This window comes from Egretta garzetta, unplaced genomic scaffold (genome assembly GCF_000687185.1).
Source record: "Egretta garzetta isolate BGI_Z169 unplaced genomic scaffold, ASM68718v1 scaffold448, whole genome shotgun sequence".
NCBI lineage: Eukaryota > Metazoa > Chordata > Aves > Pelecaniformes > Ardeidae > Egretta > Egretta garzetta.
In genome coordinates, this window is record NW_009260497.1 from 443,711 (window position 1) to 470,950 (window position 27,240).

Sequence of the window (27,240 nt, forward strand, 5' to 3'; positions counted from 1 at the left end):
TCCTTTCCATCCTAACTCTTTGAAATCTCTTGCTTCGTATTGCTCTTTTTATAAACAAGATCAGTAGAAAACAGTCAGAATACAGGGACAGTTGTGGGCACTGCACACCATTCTGTTCTCTATTTCCCCCACATTAGGAGTTTGCTTAATAATAAGCCAAAGGATTAGAAAATGGCCACTGCACCAACCACTGCAGAGCCAGCAGCTGCTGCTGGAAAGGAGTTGGAGAAATTATTTTTACAGGGGCATCTTTATTAAATGAGTTTAATTGTACTCTGAGCTTCACCTGCAGAAATGACCTTGGCCAGAATCAGCAGGGAAGCCCTGGTTTGGCCTCCTGAATGGCTCAGGCCAGGCAGCAGTATCCACAGCCCAAACCAGAAGAAAAGCGTGTCACGTCTCCACTGCTGAGTGCCTGGCCATCACGGCTTTGTTGCTTGTGACAGGTTGGGGAGATAACAAGGGCGGGAAACACAGCAGAGGTTGGAGACTTCACCACCCATGTTGACTGAGCAGATCCCATGCTGGGAGATGAGGTGCACGACTCTAGTTCCAGCTGAATGGGGTTCTGTAGTGCAGCTGGTTTCAAAACCCTTGAGAGAGGGTGCAGCCTTCGGCTGAACAATTTGCAGGGTTTGGTTCAAAACCTTACAGTTGGCTATCTGCTCTACCAATGACCATGAAGTGCACAGAGTTGGTGACTCTGCAAGAGAAAACCCAATTCCCCAGTTTTGTTCTGTCTGAGAAGAGGAACTAAATAAAAATGGGGATGTTTCCTTAATGGAAGCATGAAGTCAAATCTCAGTGAGGTAGATAAAAGGGATCATATTCTAGCAGATGAAACATTAAAATGTGATAAAGCAGGTCAAAGAAGAATTTCAAGAACAATAAGCAAAAAGCAACAAAATATTTCTTCAAACACATGCAGAGAAAGTCTGTAGGATAAAGGTGACCACCATCTAAAAAGACCACTCAGAGACCATAAGGTTTCACTGAAGAAATTAGGTGAGTTCTTTGTACCTCTTTGCCATAGAATTGCTGAGGAGGTGCCTGTGCTGGTGTCTTTCTTCACAGGGGGTCTTTGATACTGAGGCATCAGTTGAGTATGTTGTGGAACAAATGAAATGCCTACTTGACAGACCTCCAGCACCAGTAACTAGTAGAAACAGCATATTTTTTCTCTTAAAACCAGATTTTTTTTTTTTTTTTACTTCTGTATTAAGGATAAAAGACAACACACAATTGATTAAGAAACTCTACTTTCCGGCCAAACTTCTGGGCTAGAAATTGACTTGAGTCTCCTGTGCCTTTTTTGTTGCAGAGAAGGCATTAACCAAGACCTCATACACTTGCCACCCTGCATCACTGAGCAGTTCATTGAGCTGCTGTGTCAGTACAGCCCGGACCAGGTTTTGGAGACACTTAAAGTCCTGGAATACTGCAGACTGGAAGAAACCATCCAGGTAGGAAAGATGTGTGTAAGGACAGGGGCTAGGGGAAGCATTCAGATCAGCTCCTACCTCTTTAAAGTGTACTGTAGAAGTACTTTAGCCCTTGGTTGTGGATTAGTTACTGGGTACTCTTCTAATCCATTTCCTACACTGTTTGTTCCGTCGAGCTGCTGACCTGCTCTCCTGCAGTACAGGTTAGCTAGATTTAATATACTGATTCTGAATTTAGTCTCGGAGCTAATAAAAAGAGGCCATTAGTGCACTTGAAGCTACTGAGTAACTGCAGAATGCAGGTTGGCTGTGTTAGTGTTGATTAATATGTTGAGGGTATATGAAACCGTGGGCCTGGGGTTTTTGGAGAGTAATGCTGCCAAAATTTGACTAATGCTGGGAGAATGACTATTTCTTCCCTTTTTTAAAAAAATTTTAACGATAATCTGTCCTTGATCTTGATTTATAGACTTGTTTATTTATTTTACGATTTTGATGCTGGTGGTGGCAATACTGCAATCTGAGAAACAAATGCAGTGTAGCCAGTGGGGGGGAATAGGAGTGATCAGACTTAGGTAACATGCCTGTGAACACATGGAGACACAATCCTGTCTGACCATCTGGTCAATGTTGTCCTGTGGAGTAAACAAACACTGGCAGATTTCTTAAGATAGATGTTCACCTTCTTTATTTTTATTTTTTTTTCTTTTAACTCAGATAACCCAGAAACATCAGCTCCATGAAGCTTCTTCATATTTACTGGAAAAGAAGGGAGATATCCATGGTGCCTTTCTGGTTATGCTTGAGGTACTACACACTGAAATCCTGAGTTTTTGCGGTGCCAGCATGGCATGAGATGCCATCAGCATGATGGCATACGTTAAGGTTTGACATTGTCATTGCTTCTCAATTTGTTTCCACTAGAATCCATGGAAGCATTTAGCTTCTGTCAGATAACAATTTGTTGTCTCAGCAGATCAGTATGTTTTCCTAGCATGTCTACAAACATCTAGTAGATAATAGGTGCTGAAATTTGTTTTTCTTAATCAAAAATCATCTTTCAGCTCTTGTTTTCCTTTCCATATTTGGAAAGACTTTTATGCTATGATAGTCATATTGGGGAAGAAAATGAGGGTAAGCCTTTGTAACCATATCTTATAAAAACACTTCTATCAAGATTCTGCTAGTTTACTGGTCTGAGTTCTCTCTTTTGTTTCAGCGATTGCAGAGCAAGTTGCTGATGCTTACGCAAGATGATGAAAGTAAGAGTTACCAAATTAAATTCCATTTTCTATTAAAAGCAGATAAACACAAAAATGTAAAGTGCATGTCTGACACCTGGCATAATGAGATCCTCTTTTGGGTTTCTAGGTGTTGTGTGACATTTTTAAAATTTATATTCACGTGGCTGTGGTAGTTACTCTGATGACACTTCCTTACTCTGTCACTCTGATCTCTAGCAAGATCAGAGTAAACCAAATGCGATGAATTTTTGTGTGTGTGGTCATCTGCCCTGTTAGCTCTTTTGATTGTGACTGGCACTCTTACTGGCTTACCAGACTCGTTTCCTATATTAGAAACCATTCAAACTCATTGCTGAGCTTTAGCAGGCATTATATATGAACAGTGATGAGAGACATCTGGAAGTAGCTTTTTTTGAAGCAAACTTCTCTGAGAAGTAATAATTTTCTGCCTACAGAAAATAAGTATATGCACAGGTGTACTGTTCACTAGCCCAAGGACTCATGGGCACCTAATTAAATGTAGTGCCCATATTTGTTACTTACTTGTATCCTAAACCACAGCTAAGATCTTCCTGATTTGATTGCATGAAATGTTTTATATGCCCAATTTATTGTGCTACTTGGGAAGAGTGCCAAAAAGCAGGACCTGTCTTTATAATTTAGTTGCTTGCTATAGTGAGCGGATTTTAGAACAACAGCATGATTTTATTTTGTAGAATGATTGGGAGTTAACATACCTAATGGTTTTTATAATTGCAATTTGTTTTTTTCCCCAAAAAAACTTAGGCTCAACTGAACTCCCCTTGCTAGAAAATGTTGAAGATACTTTAATGAAAACAATTGCCCTTTGCCGGAGAAATTCACACAATTTAGACCAGCAACAGCGAGAGGTAAGGTAATAAAAAAAAGTATCACTAAAATTAACAAAGGCCTCTGCGTCTCCCAAAACTTTCTCTTCACGTGCTTTTTGCTTTCCCTATCTATTGGATATGGATAAGTCTCAAGCAGTCATTGTTTTCCTCTTCCTTGTGTTCGTGGTTCAGGCTTCAGACCCACAAGAGAGAAATGCTCACTTGTAAGCATGAAGCACAAAATAAAGTGCATATCAGCAGTGGAGAAGCAGATGAGACAACATCTTTCTCCCGTTTTTTTAGCTCCAGTTGAAATTTTGGCTTGAATGTCAATCAGACACTAACGAAGGCATAGTAAGGTTTGAGGTGGCACAGAGCTGATGCTGCTGTCACTGCAGCTGCAGAATATTGCTGTTCTGAATGTGTTCACAAATCCTGAATTTAATGTCAGCCTGGTCTTTGAGGAGTGGAGACAACACAGCTTGCTTGAGCTCTTGCAGAGAGAACCGGGTTTGCCTGTCTCTTTGTACTGAGGCTGCATTTCCATTTTGCCAACGTCAGTGACGTAGAAGGCATCTTTACTCCTAAGATTATGCATAACTTATGTAACTGAACTCAAAACTGAGATGTTTGTTCCTGTATCTGAAGAGGTCGCACGTCTGGAAGTCAAGAATTCTGTAATTTTCCTGAGCACTGTCCAGTGTATGAGGTGACCTGCTCAATTTCTTGTCTTAAATGACCTTATTGTGCAACAGATAGCTGCTGTGTTTTATTGAAGAGGTGTCTGCATGCACACCCTAAGTGCTTATGGCCTGCCTGCCTGCCTAATTGGATAGATTTAAGTTAGTGTTTGCTCTCACTCTGGGTAAGTTGCATCAGGGGAGGTTTAGGTTGGACATTGGGAAAGATGTCTTCCCCACAAGGGCTGTCAAGCACTGGAAGGGGCTGCCCAGGGAAGGCATTGAGTCCCCATCCCTGGGGGTATTTAAAAGCCGGGCAGACAAGGTGCTTAGGGACATGGTTTAGTGGTGGGATGTCTGTGTTAGGGTAACGGTTGGACTCTATGATCTTAAAGGTCTCTTCCAACCTAAATGATTCTATGGGTCCTGTTCCACCTGCTGGAATTGCTTTGTTGATGCCCAGGTAAGATTTGATTCTGGTCACCAAATGAAGGACCACCTTCCCCAATACAATGTTATGTGAATTTTTACAACTCCTGTATACTGCCCAGAAAATTTACCTGCCCCTTTCCAGTTAGGATCCGTTTACTGCACTACCTGTTATGTAAGCAGTCTCTACACCAGAGAGTTTGCATCTCATATGGAGAAGTAGTTGGGGACTGAATGAAGTGAAAGTAGATTTCTTACATTGTCACAATTCCAGTAAAGAAACAGGTGAAAATGGAGAAGAGGGAGCAACAGGAACCAAAGGTCTTCGCTCAAAGCCCAGTGAAATAGTATTTCAGTCTAAGATATGAGCAATCTAGATTGAAAGCAGATCCCCCAGTGCTTTGTTATGAGGTTATTTTAACATGTTTTAGTTCTGTTCCATTGCAGTCATGGGGAATGTAGTTCTCTCCTTCAGAATGTGGAAGTGAGTCTTTGGAAATGAACTCTGACGTTGGTCACAGCTCATTTTTAGTACTGCCGTGTTCTTACTGTTTTTTTTCCTCACATTCAATTATTTCAGGCCCTCTGGTTTCCCCTGCTGGAGGCTATGATGTCCCCACAGAAATTATCTGGTTCTTCACAGTGTCGATACTCTGAATGTAAGTATTTTGGCCTTTGTGACCCCAAATATTAATCAAAATCCATGTGCTGTCTCTCAGCAGATATGAACTGCATTGGCTGTAGGACTGAGCTTAGGTTGGGTGTTTGGTGGGCTGCAGCTGTCAGATTATTATTTAGTTTTTTTTTAGTCCTGAGTGAGAGAGGAACCCTATCACAGCCTCTGCTTGTAAGCTGGTTCCATTGAGGATGGTCTCTATGAAAAAGCCAAGGTGCACAGCGTGTACAGAGGCTTTCTAGGTTGTAAGTAGGTTGCAGTCTGCACTTTGGGAACTACCAACATAATACACTCATCTTCCATGCCTAGCCTCTTTGTGCGCTTATCCCTGCACCTGACTATTGTATATAAAATTAGTAGAACTTGAATACGCCAGCTAAATTCTCTACTCCAGTTCTAGTGCCCTGAATCTGTTGTGGGTGTCAGCAGCACATCTTGAAAAGCCTCCCTTTATGGGACTTAAGGCTAGTTAAAAAGGGGTTAGGTGCTGTGGTCTTTTGGTCCATTCCAGCCCTGTGCTCCACAGTGATTGTAATTGTGCGTGCCTAAGGATCGCAATGTATTACAAGTAACTGTGGTGGTGATCATGCTGTCTGTCCTGCCTCTATTTCTTTCCTTCCAGTGACCGTTAGCTATATCTGGATGGCTGGGGATAGTCTTGCAGAGATCAGTAACCCAAAGATACAAATCATGTCTCTTCCCTCAACTCATCTTTTCCTCTAAATTCAGAATGTCCCCTAGATTATCCATTTTTGGGAGCTAATGCCTGCAGAAAAGTAATCATCTGAAGTGATACAAAAAGTTATGAGAGGATAACACACTTGGATCCCGCATAACTATTTTGTTTTCATTCCTAATATGTGTACTTCCCAAACTGCTCTAACTAGCTAATTATCCCCACAAAGAGGCTGAATTGCTGGGTCCATGCATATCTCAATATGGGCTCTTACTCTGGGGAACTGGGGATTGAGGAACAAATTTCACACAAAGGTTAATGCTAGGAAGTTTTGGAGTCTGTAGGACTACAACATGGACAAGGCATCCAAACTGGTTTTTGGTAGCAGTAGGAAAAGTGAATGACAGTGCTACAAAATAAGTCTCAAAACGTAAACGTTTACTGTAGGTAGGGTGTGGGGGAGGGGAAGGGAGAGGCATTGTGGTATCAAAAACTTTACAATATACTTTCTGATACAAAAAGCTTTGTGTGCTTAGAGCAAAACATATGCAGAAGAAAAAAATATAAATACCATTTTCAAACTAGAAAACATGAACTGAAATAAAACTATCTTAATCTGAAAGATTGATCTCTCTTTACTCCTTGAATCCTAATGAACTGCCGGTGGCCTTTATGTTTGATATTTCAGCTTTGAAGAGTTTGACAATGCAAGTGCTGAACAACATGGCTGCATTTATTGCTCTTCCTTCAATCCTGCAGAGAATTCTACAGGTAAGTTTCTGAAGAGAAGTTTTTACCAAGCTGTGCCACTCAGTTATTGGGAAGAGCTGAACACGCTCCTGATGCGATAGCAGTTTCCATGTCGTTTAAGATCAGATTAGCTCATTGGTTCAGAGTATTTCACTAAAAGTTCAGTTGGTGAGATATACATTGGAGAAGCTGATAGAATGACCTGGAAGACTTGATGCTCTGAGGAGACGTGGGAACACATAGACCTGTGAGAAGATAATTGAGGTAATTTCTACAAACCAAATAAAATATGATCTCAGAGGTTGCAATTACTTTGAACTGAAACTTAGCAGTTTTAGGGGCAAAGCCACTATGAATGTCTCAAAACTTGGAACTAAATTTGTTGAAAGCCATTTAGCTAAGGCTCTGGGATGGACAGTTGTGAAAACACTAAAGCAAAGTTTGTAGGCTTTGGAGAATGAGATCAAGACTGGGCCGTATTGATTGATGGTGCAATGTATTATTTTAGAGATGTTGGTTAGTGAGCAGCAAACATCTTGTATAAGAGCTGATCTCAAAATGGGATTTTGGGTTGAATGATCATAAGCGGATACAATTTGTTAATTTGCAAAATAGACGAAACATGAGGTTGGGATTTAACAGCAAACCTTGAGAAATGCAGTAAATGAATTAGCGTAATTGTCTGCATTGTGTATTGGAATGATTGAAGGGTTGAGAAAGTGCTGAATTACTCTTCAGGGTGTCTATTCCAGATGAGAGAAGAAAATGTAGAAAAGGGCTTACAGTCTTCACAGGATAAGCACACACCTCTAGAAACCTATTAGTTTGATCTTGGTATTATGCACAGTCTTGGATTTTGGAAAAAGTCATAATTAAAGACAGTGAAAAATGTTGTAAAGGGGTGGATAGAAAGCATGATCAAATGAAATATGGTTTTATCAAAGGTAGAAAGTGTCAAGCAAACTTAATTCCTCTTCAATAACTTTGCCTAGTTTTAACTGGGGCATTAGATACAGAGTTTCCTATTGAGCTTTGTTTGATGTTTAACGTAGGCAGGAGATAATACAGAAGCTGCGAATGAGTAAGTGGGGAGGTTGACAGGAAGGCTTTCCTGGGTTATGTTGAGAATTACCAAAATGGGGTGAGAGGCAAACCAGCAACCGCTGTGAAGATAGCACAGCTGGGAGGTGTTACAGTGTGGAGGAAGATCCTGTTCTCCCTTGGGAAGAAAAGAAATTCTTGTTTGCAGTCTTCAAATATTTAATCCCATTTCTGTTCTTACAGACTCTTTTAGCAGAAATAGAAAAACCCTTTTCTAGAGGCTGGCATTCATGTCCTGGAGGCAACAGATGAGTGAAATGTATTTTCAGTTGTACAGGGAAATGGTTAGTGTGATGGCACTATTGCAAAGGATAACGGGATGCTTATGGCGTGTTGGGTGAAGTACTCTTACTTGGGACAGAAATGTGTAAGACGTTATTTAAAGCAGCATGTGCAACTGGTCACTGGGTTTGGAGGCAGGGGGAAATTGCTCCTGCTCATTTTACTTCCCTGGTCAGCCTTACAAATTCAGTCTGACAAAACAAGTGATTTAAGAAGGCAGATGTTTTTGTACGGCTAGAACAAAAAATGGGGAGAGATGATGGCTTCTTAAAATGCATTCAGTGAGACGGACTGAATTCCAGGTAATGAACATTAGTGTCAGAACTTCATAAAACAGGAGTAGTAACTGGTACCTTGTAGCTCAGAAACAGGTGTGGGGAAAATAGTGTCATAAAACTCATTAGAAGATCTATGGAAGGGAAGGTGGTATTTATTTACAGGATGTCTAAATAAGTTGACTTTGCTTCTTGACACTCATTCTTTTATAGATTTCATTCACTCAATTGCACTCATGTATTTGCAAACACCTAAGATGTATGGGAATGAGTGATCTTACCTGGATCATTTGTGGGCAATAGAGTCGTTTGTGTCAGCACCTTACTGCATCTCTGGGGTTCCTCTGACTGACGATGAGAGCTTAGTTATGTCCTTTAGAAGTTGCTGGCTGTTACAAGGTGGATTTTTGCCTCTGAATCTCACTTAAGCTTCCATAAATCATAGGCCAGATTGCCGTGCATTTTGTTTTCCCTTGTTTGGAACCCAGGTTTGAAATACATGTCTGTAGTCTGTTCTCCTATTGGGCTACCAGAAAAATACAGTGCGTGATATTCTGCAAACTTGTCATCCTCCTCATGTTAGGAGATGGGGTCTTCCACTGATAACTTGTCTGCGCTGGGCTCTTATCAGTCTGCTGCCTTCAGGCTGGACACCCTCCTCAGCTTTGCAGCTGGGAACAGCATCCTTTATTACCCTTTGTTCTTGTGCTTAAAACACATTTCCATTCCCACTGCATTCACACCAACCTTTATGTCTGGTATTGCATTGCTCTAGGTCACTTTTGCTTGTGTGTTTGTAGCTGTGTTGTATAAACTATTGCTTCAGGGCTCGCACCAGATGCCTGTGGGAGTTTTTCTTTGGATTTTAATTTGGTGCTCAGCTTGGCCCTTGGAAGGATGTTGCTTTGAATTCAGCTGGGAAGTTGATGTCGGTGATGGTGATGAGTATGTCTTACTGTGTGGCCGTGTCTTTGAGTGCCCAGCTCACATGTTCAGGGGTTCTGAACTCTTACCACGTTTGAGATCAGGACAGCAACTCCCCCTATGTTAGATGGCGGGAAGCACTGGATTTTTTGCCTCCCTGTGTAGTGTAACCTGTCAGCTGCTTCCGTGGATTTTCTGGGAATGCCATTTAAGTGCCCTGCAGGGAAGAATCACAACATGTCATGCTTGCGTGGTGTTTCCCCAGAACACTCTGTCTCAACAGCTTTCTCAGCTAGAAAGATCTCTATTTTGTTAGCCCTGGGTGAGGATTCCTTTTGCAAAGCTGTGTTGTTGCTCTTTGAAGCCATGTAAAATTCTAAACCCTGGTGCCAAACCATTCTGTCTTGGCTCCGAGCAGTATGTAGGGCCTCCTTCAAAACGTTATTGACATGCCACTTTAACTGTGACCGTAAGTAAATTCTTAAACCAGCTCTTCTGGGCCCTGGAGAACATACAGCCTTTCCCAAGCCCTCAAAATATTTCTGTAAAACACAGAATTGTAAGTGGTGCTTGTCTGAAAATGCCCTCAAAAGCTGTTGCAATAGAGGTCAAGTCTTGGTGGTAGAGCATAGATGCACTGGAGCTGCAGATCTGGCAGGTAGAACAGCTGCCCAGGAATTAGCCGGGGGATTTTTTTGTAAGGTGGATGACATCAATAAACTGAGGTAGATTATCTTGCCTTTTCTGAAAAGGAATTAGAGCATTCCAGTTCTAGTGGACTGTTTTTCTTCCTCTTCTGGAAGCTTAACTGCTTACAGATTATACCTTATGCAAATGTTAACTTAGCAACCAAAATGCTTTGCTAAAGGGCACCTTGCAAAGGGCTATGACCAGACTCCACAGCTTTCACAGAAAACAGGCAGATGCCAGGAGCCTACCTATTACAGCATATTGATTCAACTTTGTATAATTGAAGTTATATGAAATAAGCATTGATCTATTTATGTTCTTGCTCATCCTTAATGTTGTAAAGTTATTTATTAAATAGGAAGTCTGAAATAACTGTATTTGGAGAGGGTACTAGAGGAATCTTCTTGAGCATTAAGAAAAATGCCATGTCATTAAGAATGTGAATGCTGTCTGAAGAGGGCTGAAAGGTTGAGTGTTAATTCCCTTACAAATCTGTAATCCTTCATGAATATTTTGTAAGTAGATGCAGCTGATGCCTCCTACAAAATGGAGAACTGGACAAGCCAGAAATTTAAAATCTACCTGTAGGAACCCCAAAGTGGGGAAAGAAGGAATCTCTAAAAACTGTCCCCGAGTAGAAGCAGAAAGATCCAGAAAGCCTTTGTGTGAAGTTTTTCTGCCCCTGCTAAGGGCTCTGCCTGTTGTTTTCTTTCCATTCCCGAAAGTCAACGCTGGGGTTAGTTTTATGTACAATAGTTGCTCTGTCCCCTTGCAGATGGAACATGCTGCAAGTGAATGCATTTTCTGAGTTCATAGTGCATTTACTAGCACAGTTCTGTAAGAGCTCTTTGCAAAGAAAGTGCTATTTCCCAGACCTGGGAAGAAATTAGAAATGGAGGAGACGCAACGGGCTGAAAGGCTGCATGAGCACCTCTGGCTTGCATCTGGATACCTGCCAGCTTTTCCCGATCTGTTTATTGGTAGCAGCACTGGGCAGTGAGTTTGGCTTTGGCTTACCATGCTGAGTGTTGCTGTGTCCCCAGGGAAATACCAGCCTGGAACCAGTAGCTGTGATCTGTTCCTGGCTTGGTGCAACTGGCCGTTATTAATGTGCCATCCCGTACAGTGCATGTGGAGCATGCTTAAATCCCAAACTGAGGCAAATTTTATAAGGTGGAATTAATGAAACATATTCCTCCATAAAAGTAATTGATCCCACAAGGCTCTTTTGACTGTAAATTTTGTGGGGGCTGAAACCAGCAAATTGGAAGAAAGCATTATAACTTGCTGGAAAAGTGAAATTACAGCTCTGGATTTCATGCTGAAGGCAGGTAGACGGCTGCGACCCAGGGCTGTGAAGCACTGCCTAATGGCTGCTGGCAGGAAATGTGCATGAACTTCACCATTGGCACTTGAGTGCCAGGCTCGGTGTAAGGCTTTGCTAGACCACATGCCGCCTCTTTGGAGAAAAGCCTATTCTCTTCCTACCTGCCATTTTTTTAGAGATCATCAAGCATGACTTGAGAAAAAATGAGCAACTCAAAGTTGGCCCTCAGACTCACATTCCTCCTCTGCAAAGCTGTAGGAGGCTTTTTTATTCTTCTCTCTTCTTCATATCTCCTCTTCCTCTTCTCTCTCTATCCAGACAAGAAACAAATTGCTTTGAAAGTCTCTACTTGCAGCTTGGCATGCTTGAGTTGCTTTATGTAAATGGTTGTGTCTGTACGGTTTGAGAGTTACCTCTTTGGGTCTCCTTGGCCATATCCTGGAGTGCTTTACAAGAGTGAGTATCTGGTGGATACAAAAATAACTTGCTCTGTGTTATGGATCACGTACATGCTGCGTTGGAAGTCCTGAGTTCCCTCTTGCCCTCCATAATTCATACGGTGACGCAGCATAGTGTACTTCCTATGCTGCTGCTTTTAAATTATGCACACAGAAGAAAACTTAAATGTTGTTTGAGGCTGTACCGTTCACCTAGCAAAACAGTAGCCTCTGCAGCATGTCGATCTCTTCTGTATATTCCAAATGCGCAGCTGGTTTTGACTCAAGTGCTGTTACTCAGCGCTATTTTTATTTAGGCTTGAACATTGGCATTTCTGCCTGTCACATTTCCTCTGAAGACTGTTGTTCAAAAATTGCCTGACAAGCTTTCTGTAGCGGTTCTGGTGATCTCTCTGGGTGTCTTGCAGTGTAACTTCCATGCTACTTAAGTTGTCTTTGTCAAATTGCTTTGTCACTCTTGATTCTCCTTTCTCTCCCTTGCTCTCAGTCCCAGCGTGGAATCAGCCTTGCTCCTACTCCTTTTCTCATGCATCACATCCAGAGGTTGTTCATCCAGCTACTCCTGTTCCTGTTTCCACTGTGTCTCCATCATTTTTCTGCTCTCTAGGTTAGTTTCCTTTTCACATCTTGCCAGTCTATCTCTTTTTGCCAATGTCTTGTCCATTCCACCAATCATCTTCTCTCAGCTTCCAGCAGGCTTCCCCCAGTGTCCTTCCACTGCCTCCCAGCAGGGCAAAATGCTTTTTTCCCAGGTCCAATTCAATGACTGTCCGTCATCCTCAGGGATTTGTGTGTTACGCAGAGACGAATTCCCCTGATCTTCTTTTGAGGCCTTCCTGAATAGACTCGTTCTGATTATAGGCATGTCTGTGCCTTGCTGGCGCTAGTTCGGGGTGGGGAGGGCACAGCCTTGCTCTTTTGCAGATCAGACTGTCTGGGCCACAGAGACAGAACTGCAGTAGCCAGTAGTAGATCCTGCTACTATTCTGACTCCTCTTCCTTGTTCCCTGTTTATGTTAAACTCACAAAGACTGGCTGGATCCCAGTCGGTTAGCTAGCAGCTTGCAGGGCATCTTCTGTAGCAAACTATCACTGGGTTGCATTCTAGTCCCATCCTGCTGTTGCTGCAAAGATAAGTAGGAGGAGGTTGCATTCCTGGCACGTGCGTGTTGGAAGTGATGCCATGTTGCATGTTAGTAGGGGACAGGACACCTCTGCAACTGCATGGAGAGGTCTTTCAGGGTCAGTTCTGTCCTAGTGTCTGCTAGCGCTGGTGGCTGCTAGGAGCTGTCAGCAAACTCTCACCATGCTGGTTGTTGGGTAGCAGTATTTCCTGGCGTGATCCACTGTGCCCATGAGCAGGAGCCTGCTCTCCTGTTGTGCAATAGGGCCCAGCAGGAGGGAAGGGTGTTGCAGAAGTCTCCCCAATTCCAGTGCTTTGCCCATCTCTGCCTGTTTGAGAGGCTGTGCAGTGTCATGGAGAGCAGCTACCAAAGGGCTCCTCTCTAAGCTCACCCCAGAACAGGGAGACATGTCCTAGACCAGGGTTCCTGTCCTGCACTGAGGGATGCTTCAGAGGGTGCCAGCGTGGCTGTGGAGGAGAAGGGGATGTGTGGTTTGGAGCAGGCCTAAGGAAGGTGGTTGCAATACACCAGGGCAATGACTTGTACCACAACCCTTCACTTGCCCCGCTAGGACATGGAAATAAAGCTGCTCGGGGCATGTGGAAATCATCCTTCCAGCAGCAGAAGAGCCTGCCAGGCCCCTGTTCCCTAGGTGATGTTCTGTCATCTGGGATGAGAGACCAGGATTGCCCAGGATTCCTGCATGCTGCTGTGCAGCTGCACAGCCCACTGGATCTCTGTGCCCTCAACCTGCAGCTGATGAGATTCTGAATGAGCTTCGGGGTGACCTGTGGATGCATGGGGACTGAAGAGTGAATTACCCTCTGACCTGGGCAAAAGCCTGCAGGCAGCCCAGGAGTTCCCTGACCAGCAGACACCCGTAGCAGCCGGTGTCAGGCAGCCGCACAGACGGAGTTGATACCTCTTGTGTCACTGCAGGGTGTTTTCTGCTGTTTTCTTTGATGCTCCTCAAATGAGCTCTCCAGTCAGCTCTTGCATCTCCTGAATGAAGCTTCCAAGGTCACATTTGAAGTCTTTTGACCCAAGCACAGTATTGATGATGTCATCTGCTCAGTGTTGCTATTTACCAATTTTCCCATCAATACATAGGATTATTCTGCTGTCCTCATACATGTACAGCATCTTTAAATCTGGAGTCATAACTTCCATTCGTGATGCCAATCTGGAGGAAAAAAAAATTACTACAAAAAAGCCAGAATGGTCACATCCTGTGATTCAGCTGCAGCTTTTCATTTCTTCATACAGGATCCAGTTTATGGAAAAGGGAAACTTGGAGAAATTCAAGGACTTGTCCTGGGAATGCTAGACACTTTTAACTATGAACAAGTAAGTTGCATGCATTTCTTTTCCGTCTGCTGCTGTATAGAGGGATTACTTTCAGCTATCTCACCTACTGCGCGCTCTCATTTGTAGGGCAAAGTAAATGGACATGCAAGTGATTTCTATTTGTGTGACTGGGGGAAGGGGAATGAGTTTGTATTGCTCAGACAGATTGCAAGTGAAGGGACTGGCAGGTACATGGTGATGTTGAACACCTCTGTTGTTCAGTTTTATGTTAAATATACTGGAAGGATAAACATCTGCTTTTTCTCCAGCTCATCCTGCAGTTAGGGATTCAACGGCACAAACCCAGTATGTTTTGTCTTTTATGGGGTTTAAAATAAGTGCCTTGTAAAATAGGCTGGTTTGCCACTTCCCAGTGGTAAATGCTGCAATTCCTTTGTCACCCAATATCACCTTTATCTCACTCCTGCCTTTCTCTGTCCAGTCTCAAATCCCAGGCAGTCTCCAAACTTCAGCAGTTTTCTAAATCTCACTTTTCCCCAAAACAGACTGTGTAGTCTTCCTCCAGACTCACCCTCTCTTGTTCTGCCTATGATATGGCACTGCCATCCTAGCTACTGCTCAGGCTTCCATGCGGCAGCATCCAATTTAAAAATAAAATGAGAAATAGCTTTACTGTAGAGGGCTGAACATAAAGAGCCGTTATCTCTTAAGGTGAGGGTCTGCTCCAAGCAGCACAGGTCATCTGTCATTGCCTGGCAGTTGTCTGGTACAAGCTGTGTGTCACATCTGGACTAGGCCAGATGTGAACCACTGGTGCAACCTCTGCAGCCTTTTGTGAGTCACTGCTACAGAGCATGGGTAGATCGTGGAGCAGAGCAGCCATGCCTGATACCTGTTGTTGCTGAAAGAAGCACTGATCACTAAAAACTAAGGGTAGGCTCTTCAGAAATGGAAATCTCAGTTGGGAAGAACTAGGAGGTGAGAAGTTTACTGGGTTTTTCATATTTTAATTGCGATAGTTCATTTGGGCTTTGATTTTTATCAGCACGTTTCTCTTAAAATGGGGGATGTAAGCAGTAGCTTAACAGGTAGAGGGGGGAAAAAAACAGGGGTCTGGTATGGAAGATGACAAATGAGCCTACCATGTCTCTCTTAATGCTCTGACAAAAATCAATAAAGGACTTATCTATTTAAAAGTGAAAAAGTATTGCCTCCATTAACATGTGATGAAAGGATAAGTATTTTGAGGGCAGCAGCTAGAAAACATATAAAGAGAAGCAATTTTGTTGGGTTGCTTTTGCTCTTAGTAATCTGCTAAGCTGCTTGTTATGAAGACTTGATTGGTATGGAGTTTCTGCAGTCTGGAGATGAGAAAATGACCTTGTTATTCTGCATGTTGTCTTCCACCCAGACCCTTTTAGAGACGACTACGAATCTTTTAAACCATGATCTCCACTGGTCTCTGTGTAACCTAAGAGCTTCTGTCACTAGAGGGCTTACCCCAAAGCAGGATTACTGCTGCATTTGTCTACAGCAGTACAAAAGGCGGCAAGAAACTGCTGATGAAATCATTGTTTTCAGGTAAAGTTAAGGGGTAGGGTCACAGCTGTGATCATGTTAGTAGTTTTAAAAGGGGGGGGAAAAAAAGAAAAAAGGTACTCATCTTTGACTTGCACAAGTAATCATATGTATTCCTGTGAGCATGCATCCCTGCTCCCTTGCACTGGCTGATCGAGCCCATCAGAGCCAGCCTTCTTTGCATGTGGCCAGCCCTGTCTCCGCTGGAAAAAATTTCCTTACAGTTCTGTGGGAGCTGCTCAGTAATCTGTCAGTTTCTGTCATCTTGCCTGGCAATGCAGTTTGTGCAGTTGCAGCACCCTGGGTTCATTTGCCTGTATTTGTACATCTCGGATCTGCTGCAGCCCTGACTCTGTACTCTGTAGGCATCTCCAATATTCCTGTCTGTGACCAGGTGGCTGTAAAATAAGATCTTTATTACCTTAGTATTATGATCTGTAGCTGTATTAGCAAATGGACATCTACTGTTATTTTTGCAAGTCTAGAAATACTACAGGAGGGTGTGGGGGTGTGAGGGGAGCGTATACACTGCTGATCCATATTTACAGATCAGCAGCCTTGTTTTCCATTGACCAGTGATTTCCCCTCCAAAGTGTAGAGCTGTCGGGCTGCGTTACCCAGCTTTCAAGCAGCTAGCAGAGTTCTCTTCTCTTTACAGCTGTGGCCACTTGTACCATTCGCTGTGTCTGCTGAGTAAAGAGTGTGGGACAGTAACCAAAGGCCTGATGAGGTGGATGTGCTATAAATGCAACTCAAGTAACAAGGGAGGAAAACTGAGCGAGAACTTCTCACAGCTAAAAAAAGGAAGCGGAGCATCCTTGGCACAGGTAAGGTTTGTGAGGCAGTTTCTCTTCAAGTAAACTTCAAGCAGTGCTTATAGACTTCATCACTTCGTTCTCATGTCTGTCTTTGCTTCCAGTACGGATCACTAACTGTCAAACAGTATCAGCAGCTAACTAGTCATGTTTATGAAAGTCATTTTGGTTTTGCCATGGGTATACAGAGCTGTGGAAGCAATGGAAATGTGTTCATCCAGAAGGTCTGGGAACTGCTAGCCAGCGTGAGGGGAAGCTGGATGCTTGCAGCTGGTTGCCTCGTAGATGCATCCACTGCTTTGTCTTGTTTGTGAGAGCCTGGGATGGGCTGTTGGGGACAGCTCCTTTCAAACTATTTTAGGAGTGTTTTATATAAAACTTATATTAAAAACTGGTCTGTTCCTTGTGGCTGGATCGTGGAGCCTCCGTTCTACCTGATGTCAGGTAACCTGGCCCTGGGTAAAAGATCTGGAATTGATTTGACTCACTAAGTGTTTCCACAATGTTTTAAGGAGCTTGTGTGTAAACAAGACTGATGCAGCTGGATTTAGGTGAGAGAACAGATAATTAGTTTGTATTTATTGTCAGTATGTTTGTGCAAGAAGTTTCACCATCCCTAACTCAAACAGAAATCCAGCCTCAATATGCATGCTTCTGTCTTTTCCCTGGCATGGTACTGTGGATGGTAAACAAAACTGGCAGGTAGCTTCTTGGAGACGTCTTTTAGGGACACTGCACCGTGGGGAGCTGAACTTTGCTGCCCCGGAGCTGAACTTTGCTGCCCCGTGTTCCAGCAAAGGCACTCACTGATGAGGGTTTGTTCCTAAATGCCTCAAGGTACTTTGTACATTTGTCACCACACAGATTCATGCAAAGCAACACTTTTCCACTTCTGAAACCAAAGTAATTCAATCTTGGAGTACGTTTTTATAGCAGTACTCTAGTTTTCTTCTAGCAGATTATTTCAATTTCTGCCAAATCAATTCTGATCAAAAGATAGCTAACAGCATTAGTCAACTTCCATCAGCTTCTGTATTAACAAAAAAAGAAGCTTCCTGCTTGAAGGGAGACTTGGGGGAAAAGTAATCTCTGAGGAATGTATGGAGCGCAATGCAATCTTTGCAGTCAAATTGTGTTAGTTTCTTATATGGTGACAGAAAGAAAAGCTTTCCCAGGAGATTGTAAATCAACTGTGGTCCAAACAGCCAGCTTACAAATGCATGTCATTTTGTGTACTATCCTGCTACAGTGAAATACGGATACTGGCTCTGATATTGGGCAGATTCGGCAGCGCTGTATTTTACCCTCTCCACTTCTGCTCCAAAAGAATGTGTGCAAATGGTTGTGACGGACCTGGTTTAACTTTAAAAGCTAAAGGCAAAATTAAGCACTAGAATCACATTCATCATTAAAGTGCCTGACATTTTATACAGGTGCCTTACAACTTGGTTATCACTGGATTTCTCATGGGTTAGTCAGTCAGAGAGCCCCCGTGTCCCTCCTTTAATACCAGTCTGGACATAGCCCGTGGCAGAATGAAGTGGAAAACGCTCCAGATGACACAGGAATGATCGGGGCAGGGAGGAGAAGATGCTTCCCTTTATTTAGCTGATCTGTCTGTAGAATTGAGGGGCTGGCTGGGACTCGGGGCTTAAAGGGAGACATGGAGAGGCTGGATGGGGAAGAAAAGGGGTTACAGCACGGATCATTGAGCACTCGCTAGAAAATGTCCGTGCCAGACCATCTGAGAGTGCTGGATGCTTCCCTGCTGGCTGTCACCTGCTCTTGGCAGAGAAGCCCATCGCTTCCTGCTCCGCACATGGCCGGCCGGCAGAGCCTGGCGCTGGCTCACCAGAGCCCAAGCCCTGCTTCGAGCCCCCCACCTCCTCCTCCCGATGTCCCAGATCCTCTCCAAGTTTGTGATGTTCCTCATTTATTTAAATTATAATATTTAACTGTTGTACTCGCGTGTGATTAAACTGTTGCGCAGTCAGATCTTTAAAAAGCTGAATATATTTAGGCTTGGCAAGGGACTGTAAAATCTCTAGCTTCTCCAGGAAGTTTGTTTGCTTAACGATTGCTGCTCAGTAGTGTTAATTAACCCTGTGAGGTAGCGATTCATCTGGCCGGGCAGCAGTCTGAGTTACAGAACAGACTTTTTTGTCTGGGGGAAGTGCTGGGAACGCGAAGCGCAGGAGATGGATGTGCTTATTGCCTGGCTCCTCTGGAGCCAAAAGCAGAAGGGCAAGGGGGGTTACCAGAGCACGGAAGTGCTTTCTGGAGGCAGGCTGGTGCATGCTGTCCTGGCAGGGTTTGGTCTTGTGCAGCCTCAAGTAAATTTAAGCAGATAATTAAGCATGAGAACAGCTAAGCTCCCTGTGCTTGCTTTGACATGACCAGCGGTCTGTGCGGAGTTTCGAGGTCTGTTTGGAAGGTGCGGGCAAGCAAAGGGACTGAAGGGAAGGGGAGACTTGCAGGGCTCCTCCCCACCCTGCGCCAGATTCACGTGTTCCCAAGGGTCCTTCTCAGCCTGGGTCCAAGGTAGCAGCGGTCACTGGTCTCTGGTGCCACCCAGGCACAGAAGGGATTTGTTTCTCTTTGTCACAAGGTTTGTTCAGCCTTCTGGTGCTGCAGCTCCCTGATGAAAGGCTTCTCTGCTTTCCCCCTCGTCTCTGCTGACGCTGGGCAGACCCAGAGGTCTGTGTTGGTCAAGCTGCTCTTGCTTCCACAGCTGGTGTTTCTGCAAGCAACCAACAGGAGATCCCAGAGGGAGGTTAGCTAATGCAGCTGTGCTTCCAGCCCGGCCTCCCCTACACCCCGGAGAGCCAGCTCGGCAGCTTCTGGGACATTTTGCTTCTAGATCTGTGGGGATGGTATTTGCAACTGCTTAGTCTGTCTCTTGGCAAAATCTAGTGTGGTGGTGGATTTTTTATTTTTTTTCCCCATAGTGAAATCTTCAGTTTAGGTATTTATTTTCTTAGCAAGCCTTGAATTAGGAATAGATTCATACTGAGAAATGCCACTGAGCATCTGGAGTGCATTTCATAGTACCAATTCTGCTCTGTTGAAACAAAGACTGTCAGTTTGAATTGTGCGATGTTGTTGAGATTTAGATGTGAAACGACAGCCCAACAGACAGTGTTTTCTCTGTCCCTGCTTTGCATGCGTGACTTCTGTAGCAATCGCCTTGAAACTGGGGGAGGCGGAGAGATGCCACAAGCCAGCACTGAACTGTTAGAGCACTGCTTTAAATGAAGCCTTGCTGTCGTGGGGGCTTGAGACATTCTGCCCCAGCGAAGAGGAGTAGCAAGAGAAAGGCAAAGGGGCTTTCCCTCTGGTTTTGTGACCAAAAGGTCATGCTTTCTGTGTTATCCCCTAAACCTTGCTGTCTTCCCAAGGGTAATCTTCTGCGTCAAAACCGATCATCTTTCCCATCCTCCTTACCTTACCTCATACCATAAATGAGTGTTAAAAGAAATGAAAGCTGCTGTGTTTGTGGTGGCTTTTATAATCCAATTTGAAACTTACGATGATCTTTTTGCATTGTGGTGTTTGAAGTTAACTGAGACATATTAGGTGAAAGCACAGGAGCTGGGCTCCTGCCTAAATACGTAAGTGAAATAGTCCTGATATCTTAGTCATTGATCTCCAAAACTGATTTGCCTTGTTACAGTGAGCTAGTTTGTGTTTCCTATTTATTCTGCCAGCCTACATATGGGGATCAGGGAGAGGAACACAGCCTTGGCTCTTGGGCCATAAGTTCTGCAGAAAGCAGCATGAACCCCTAAGCTGTCGTGCTCCGGTTGTTCCGCGTTTGAGAACACACGTGAGTTCTAAGGGCGCCGTTGTTAGAGCTCTCCAGATGGCAAATATGTTTTATTCAGGAGTTTAATCCTGCCAACTCACGCCAGGATGGACAATGAACGTGATCTGTAGTTAATCCAGTTTGTCAGACTCTACCTTTGAGCTCTGTTCTGCAGCCTCCCACCAGTGGCCCCCTTGCAACTCAGCCTTCCATCGAACACAGAGCTCCCTGACCGACTTCCCCCTGTGAGGTGTTGGTACCACACTGTATTGTTGAACAGAGATGTTGAACACCCTTCTGCAGCACATCTGCGTGCTTTCTGTTGGGTAAGAATGAAGGTTTAGGACTTTTTTTTTTTGCCAATACTTATTTTAGAGCTAGACAAATGTTACATGACCTCCATCAATTGGTAGACAGAGTTGATTTTACTGTTTTCGGTGTAATGGTGACCATCAGTTATTAGCTTGACTCCCAACAGTATCAAAATTTTCCAAGGGCTTTATAACTTTGGAAATACACAGGTGTGATTTTTTTTTTTTCCCCTCAAAAGACACCAAGCAGATAATTAGTATTTCATACAGTTACAAGATTGTGCATTCTCCCCCATAGAAAATATTCCCACATAAATGAGAAAATGCCCGGACCTTTAGCTTTGGGGTTGGTTTTGCTGGTAGAGTCCTTAACTTGTTCAACAACATGTAGGAAATCCATGTGAGGAAGGAACGGGAGGCACTTTGTACCATTGGCTTCTCATCAGCAGAACGTCTGTGTTTTAAGATTTCTTGTAATATATTGGAAACAAAAATGATTCAGCTAGAAGAAAACCCAGCGTGGGAGTCTGAACTAGCAGCTGGAGGAGGACTGGCACCAAAGCTAAAACTGAAAATAAAATACAAATTTAAAAACACTAATTTCAAAAACAATTATCCTTTAGCAGCTTTTAAATCAAAATGGACTATTTTCTTAGACTTTTCATATGTTAGTTTGTTCTGTTGGGGATTTATTTGAGAAAATCAGCCTGACCTGTAATTGTTTCCCCTGGCCTTCATCGAGAGCAGTCTGTAGCCTGGCAGAAGTTTCCTCTTACTGCCCACAGTTGGAAGTCTTCCTCTCTAGGACGGGTGAGAGGCTAACACGAAGCAAGGACAGCTGACTCCCAAACTGCCTGAAGCGAAGACCACTGAGACTGGTCTGCGCTCCTAGGGTTGCCTGGGGAAGATGGCAAAATTTCAGTGGGTAACCTTTGCTTTACTTTACATCTCAACTTCAAAGAAACTATTCTTACGCTTTGATGAAAATTTCCTCCCTTTTAATAAAACATTTCATATCTAGGAGGATCTGTAGAACAGACTCATTTAAATACGGCGACAGATGCTGGGCTGTTGCAACCTGTTGATATTCCCACAGACTGCATCAGTCCTTGTTGCCAATAGTTATGTGTAGCTTAGCACAGCGCTTGACAGTCACATATCTCTTCTCCAAGGAACTGGCACAGCTCGTTACATACGTCTTCGTTGTGAAATTACAAGCTTTCAGCCTGTCTTTGCAGATCTGCCTTGGAACAGAGGCAGGAAAGAAAGTGTGTGACTTTCCGTCTGCTAGGAGAGGCTGCTTTTCCAGACCTGGCGCACGTTGGAGTCAGGGTGCTGCGCTGTCGTAACCTCTGTCTGTGGTGGGGGCGACTGCTGCTCACCTCTGTGGTTTGTGCTCATTCCAAAAGGATTAAGAAGGGTGTAGATGAGTCCTTTCTTCTGACCTTCCTCTGAAGGAGGGGAGCAAAATAAATAGAAGCTGAGGTTTTGGTACAGTTTGCAGTCCCCAGATGGGAGGGTATGAGGGGGAATTATGGCTGGTTCAGCGGTGTTTGCTGTAGCCAAGCGGGTCACTGGCTGTTTTCGTGGGTGGCTTTCAGGAATGCAGGTGACAGATGAGCATCCGTCTCTTGTAAATCCCTTTAAAGGGAAAGCTGCAGTTTCCATGTCCTGCCTCCTTCCCCTCTCCTTTTAACCCTCATGTTGCACAATGCAGACAGTATGTTTCGTTGGTTTATGTGTGAATTGGGCATAGGCAGGCTTGGGCAGCTGCAGCTGAGCCCCCAGGACCAGAGTTGTTCTTAAGCACATTATAAACAACCCTCTTAAACAACAGTAACAGATTGCTGCACGGGTGTCAGGAACTATGAAGGGGACAGACAGCAGAGGCATCCACTTGGGTTTTCTGTAAGGTTTGGAGTCACACTGTCAATAAGCCTCTGGCAGGAGGCGTCACTAATCCTTCTTACACCAAGTAGGACTTCTTCCTCCTTCTGGACGTCTTTACTTTCCCTTTCTCTCCCCAAACTCCTGCCATTGAGTTTGCACCTCTTGAGTCTTCTGTGGTTGGCTCTTGTGGGATGCTGTTCAACATGAGCCTCTTGGCTCATGTTTAGAAAATTAATTATTTGCCTTCATGAGTGATGCTTCTGTCCTCTTGGGTTCAGGCACTGAACTGAGATCAGCCTGAGCGCAGGCCTGTTGTGCATCATCTTTAGGTAATGTTTAATCCATGTGCTGCTGCGCTTCCCTCAAAGCCTGCTATGTTATAAATAAATATCTTATCTGCTGGGCCCTAGTGTCCAGTGAGGATGTGTGGGGTTTGTGTTTGTCTAATTAATCCTGAACAGCATTACTGCTCCTTGGGCTGAGGCATCAGCGGAAGTCCAAGGGAATATGCCAACAGTGCCTGGTGTAAGCACAAGCTGCTAAACAGACCAGCTAGCAGAGGGAGAATGGAGGTGTGCCAGTGTGTTTCTAGATACTTAATACAGTTCTCCTTCCTCCTCTCTCCTCAGTCGCTGCAGTATCTTGCGTCGCAGCAGCACTGAGTCTACTAGAGCACAAATAAGCCTGTCCTCTCTTGTCTCCCGTGCCTTGAGTGGGAGGTTTGCTCCTTAAGTTCAGCTAAGTTCAACTGGAATTCAGAGACATCTGCCTTTCCCATTCTGCTCCTGAAGAGACCAGAGGACAGGGCTGTAGCGCAGACCTGTGTGACAGATTGCTTCTGCTGTAGCAGCGCTGCTCTGCAATGGGCTTCAGTGAGTCAGTGCTTCTGTTTACTTGTAGACAGCAGGTCCTGCTTCGCCTGCCACTGCCAGCCCCGGTGGTACTGGCTGGGGCTGCATCCGAACAGGAGCTGGCAGGGCTGGGCCCAGTGCCAGGGGTTTCGCTCCTGTGCACGCTAGCAGAGGTGAGCGTTGAAATGCTGTGGAGGCTGGTCTTGAAGCAGCACCTTCTGCTGTCATGCAGCTACAGTGGCTCTGGGACTTCCTCCCAGCAAAGGTTTGCCTGCTTGCCACGTTGCCCGGAGTGACCTGCAAGACTGTTTCCACCTCCGCAGTGATCGGCCCGTCTGCGCCTGTCCCGTAGCAGCGGTGTATTACTCTGCAGTAGCTCTGCAGAGGTCTGCAGCAGCATGTGCTTGTTCTATGAGGGATGTCCTGAGGTTTTCTGAAGTTCATTTACAATTTTGTAACATTAGCGTCATTCTAGCAACATTCTAGTGCAGCAGAGCAGCTGCCTGCCTTGCACTCTTTTTGGTTGACTGTTCCAGGTTCCTGGGAGTACCATGAACACAGCAGGTCCTTATCCTGCAGAAGAGATGTAGATTGTACTTAGTTTTACATTAATTGGCTCAGCTCTTACTAAAAAGCTGGAGTTGGGTACCTTCTTGTAAGGCTTCTTGAGCCATGGTGAAGTAAGTGTCCAGCTGCAGGGGAGGAATGGCAGAAAGTGGACTTGGTGTCCATTGCTTGTGGATTTGGCTCTGTAAATGAGGGAGGTGGGTGTTGCTTTTGTTCCAAGGAATCCTGAAACCTTCCCCAGGATTTCTGGCTGCATCTGCCCTGTATTACAGAGCAGCCCCCAGGGGTAATGTGGAAGGTATGGCTCTGAGAGGCAGCACTTAGATGGCTGTCTTGGCGTGACTGTTAATGGTGCCTCTGCTTACAACTGCTGTATGAGCTGCTTTGCTTAGGCGCTAGCTGATGATGGATTTTGTAGCTGTGAAATTAAAGATAATTGCAGGCTTAGGAGGGCTGTGTGGTGACTACCAGAGGGGGGTGGAATATACGCAAGCAAAATGTGCAATGGAGATTAGCATTATAGTGGTGGGATCTATGAGAACTGTAAAACAAAGAGGAACCTTTCTTCTCCTTGCTGGCCTAGATCCTCAAGGGGATAAATGGCATCTCTTGAGTTCTGTGTCTAGTCCAAGGCCTTTCTGGAGGGGCGTAAGGATTTGGCTGGAAATGGCTTGGAGGTGCCGAACCGCTTCGTACCCATGTAGACAATAACGAGCTGGCTGGCCCTGCAGCACCACTGGAGGCAGAAGCTGTGTTGCGGCGTGAGCAAGCCAAGTGGATTCCACTAATGCCTGAGTGGTGATGCTGGACTCTGAGAGCCTCCCTGTAGCTCTTGAATGAAAACATGCCTTTAGTGACACGGTTAAAAAAGGAACAGGCCTGACAGCAGTTGTTTCCATGACAACAGAAAGAATTGCCTGCAATATTTCAGCTCATCAGCCAGGAGAACAGTCTGATTGATAGTTACGTACACGTGGCAGGGAGATAGCAGAAGAGGGGAAGCCAATTATATTGCATTTTCCTTGCCCTTGAATGCCTGTGGCCACAGCAGCTGGGGAGGGCAGTTTTTCCTTGCTTTTTTTTGGTTTTTTTCCAAGTGAGAATGACTGGCATGTCCCTTGGAAGCGCCTGTACAACCTGCCAGCTGTGGATACGTGACCCTCACTGTCACAGGCTATGCCTATGCTGTGTGCGCAGGGAATATGGACATTTGGCTCCTTGATTGGCGATTAGCAAATAGTTATTTACAGTATAAATGCCTTGGAGGGGGAAGAAGTTAGTTTGAGCACATGCTTCCAGCATAAGCGATCTGCACTCGGCACATTCCTCTCTTCTCAGGCTGTCTGATGAACGTCTTGAAGGCAAGATGCACATGGCTTCAGGAGAGTAAAGGAACGATTCAGGCTTCAGGAAACCCATTGTGGGTTCAGTGCATCTTCTCCCAGAGCAGTCCTGGGCTCACGAGCTCTGAGCTGTCTCTAGGACATTCACATGATGAAGAGGGGAGTGGCCAGATTCTGCCCCGGCTGTGCATTGCTCAGAGCCGGGTAGGAAGGGAGCATGTGATGGAGGAGCTGCCAGAAGAGAGGGACAGCTAAAGGTCCTGTGGGAAAGCATTGGAGACAAACCCAGGGGTCTTGGGTAAAGCATTCCCAGATCAAGAGTTTTGCTGAGGTCTGGGGACAGCGTGGCTCTCGGGGGGAGCAGCAAGCCCTGCCTCCGCAGGGTGAGAGCTGCTGCTGGGAGGGAGTGTCGTGTCACCTGGGGAAGCTGCCGCTGGTGCCCTGCGTGGTGGTGCACCCGTCTCCCCACAGTGCTTGCACTCCAGGTTTTGTCCACAGTAACCTCCTTTCAAGGTGGCTCACTTTAGTTGATGTTCATTGCACAGTTGCCAGCAGGGTTTCCCTTATTCCTTGGGTAGCGATTAAAAATTGAGTCAACGGCTGAGACAGTGTGATCTCTGGCAAAATGTTGTTCCCTCTGCCCCCAGACCTTACCCTTTGCAGACCACAGCTTGCCATCCACTTTGGGCAGGGCTGCTCAGAAGGAGCCTTGTCCGTGAGGCCCTCAGCTCTGCCCAGGACACAGGGCTCTTCTCTGGGGCTGCAGCAGCCACAAGCTGTACCTTAAACCTGGATGGCAGCGTACACCAGGCTTAGGATAATTGCAGGCTTAGGATAATTAATCAGTGTGCGCTTTCTAGGGTTTGCTGAGTCTTGCTGGCTCTTGTGGGGAGCTGATAGCAAGCTCTTCCAGAGAAGCTTGGGAGCCAGCGTGCCGTGCCCCACAGAGCACCATGTTGCTGTAGGATGCATTTATTTCCCCAAGAGGAATGGGAGTTGTCTTCACAGAGCTTTTGAACACGCTCTTTAAACACACCATAAAGCAGAAGTACAAAGCAAGCCGGGTGTTGCAGCGAACGCGCTGCAGCCCCAGAGGAGAATGCCTGCCCTGGGAGAAGGGCCTCGCTGCTGGTAGGAGCCTGTGAGTGCAGAGAGGAGCACGATTGTGCCTGACCGGGGACGGTCCTGACTCCTGGTGACCCTGCCTGACTCTAGAGGAACAGCAACGCTCCCTCTGCCTGCCTTGAAGGCAGCAATACTGGTTCTTTGTGTGGGGCTTGATCCACTGCTGAAGAGTTTAAAGCAAATGCACCTTCAGGCAGTACTCACTGGTAGGACTGTGGCATTTTGGGTTAATAGCCCTTGGGAAATGTATTTTTGGGAAAATATTTGAGAATGAACATTGAATGTTCCCTTAAAAATAGATCCCCAGAGACAACAGATGCCAGATTGCTGCTCATGAGGGAGGCTGTTCTCTCTGGCTCCTGTTGTAGTTTCTTGATGATGCTTTTGCTTTGGAATATGAGCAGAAACATTCAAAATAGAAACATTGCGATGTGATAAAATGGAACAAACCTACAAGAATCTGTGATGCTCTGTCATCTCTCCCTGGGATATGTAAATGATGCCTTTTAAAGCAGTTTGAGTATGTATGCAGCCCTCCTTGCGTTCATGCTCTCGTTGCCGGCTGTGGTCCCTCTATTTGCAATTCTATTTGCCTTCACCAAGTGCCCTGGTGCTGCTGGGGTGACACTTACCCTTGTACCCAACTGCTCATACCCTGTGAACGCTGACACCGCTGGGCAGTACCATGACATCTGTCGGGTCCGGTTTACTAAGGGAC

The 27,240-nt window shown here is 45.0% G+C and overlaps 1 protein-coding gene across 1 annotated transcript in view; it reads left to right on the forward strand.

Annotated features, from left to right (window-relative positions):
• The window catches only part of VPS8 (VPS8 subunit of CORVET complex), an 84,075-nt gene that overhangs the window by 55,174 nt on the left and 1,661 nt on the right, over positions 1-27,240 (forward strand). The window contains 9 exon segments of the mRNA XM_035899945.1: positions 1,322-1,463; positions 2,160-2,249; positions 2,662-2,704; positions 3,473-3,576; positions 5,227-5,305; positions 6,687-6,769; positions 14,196-14,276; positions 15,649-15,818; positions 16,474-16,642. Coding sequence (XP_035755838.1) covers positions 1,322-1,463; positions 2,160-2,249; positions 2,662-2,704; positions 3,473-3,576; positions 5,227-5,305; positions 6,687-6,769; positions 14,196-14,276; positions 15,649-15,818; positions 16,474-16,642 — 961 coding nt within the window.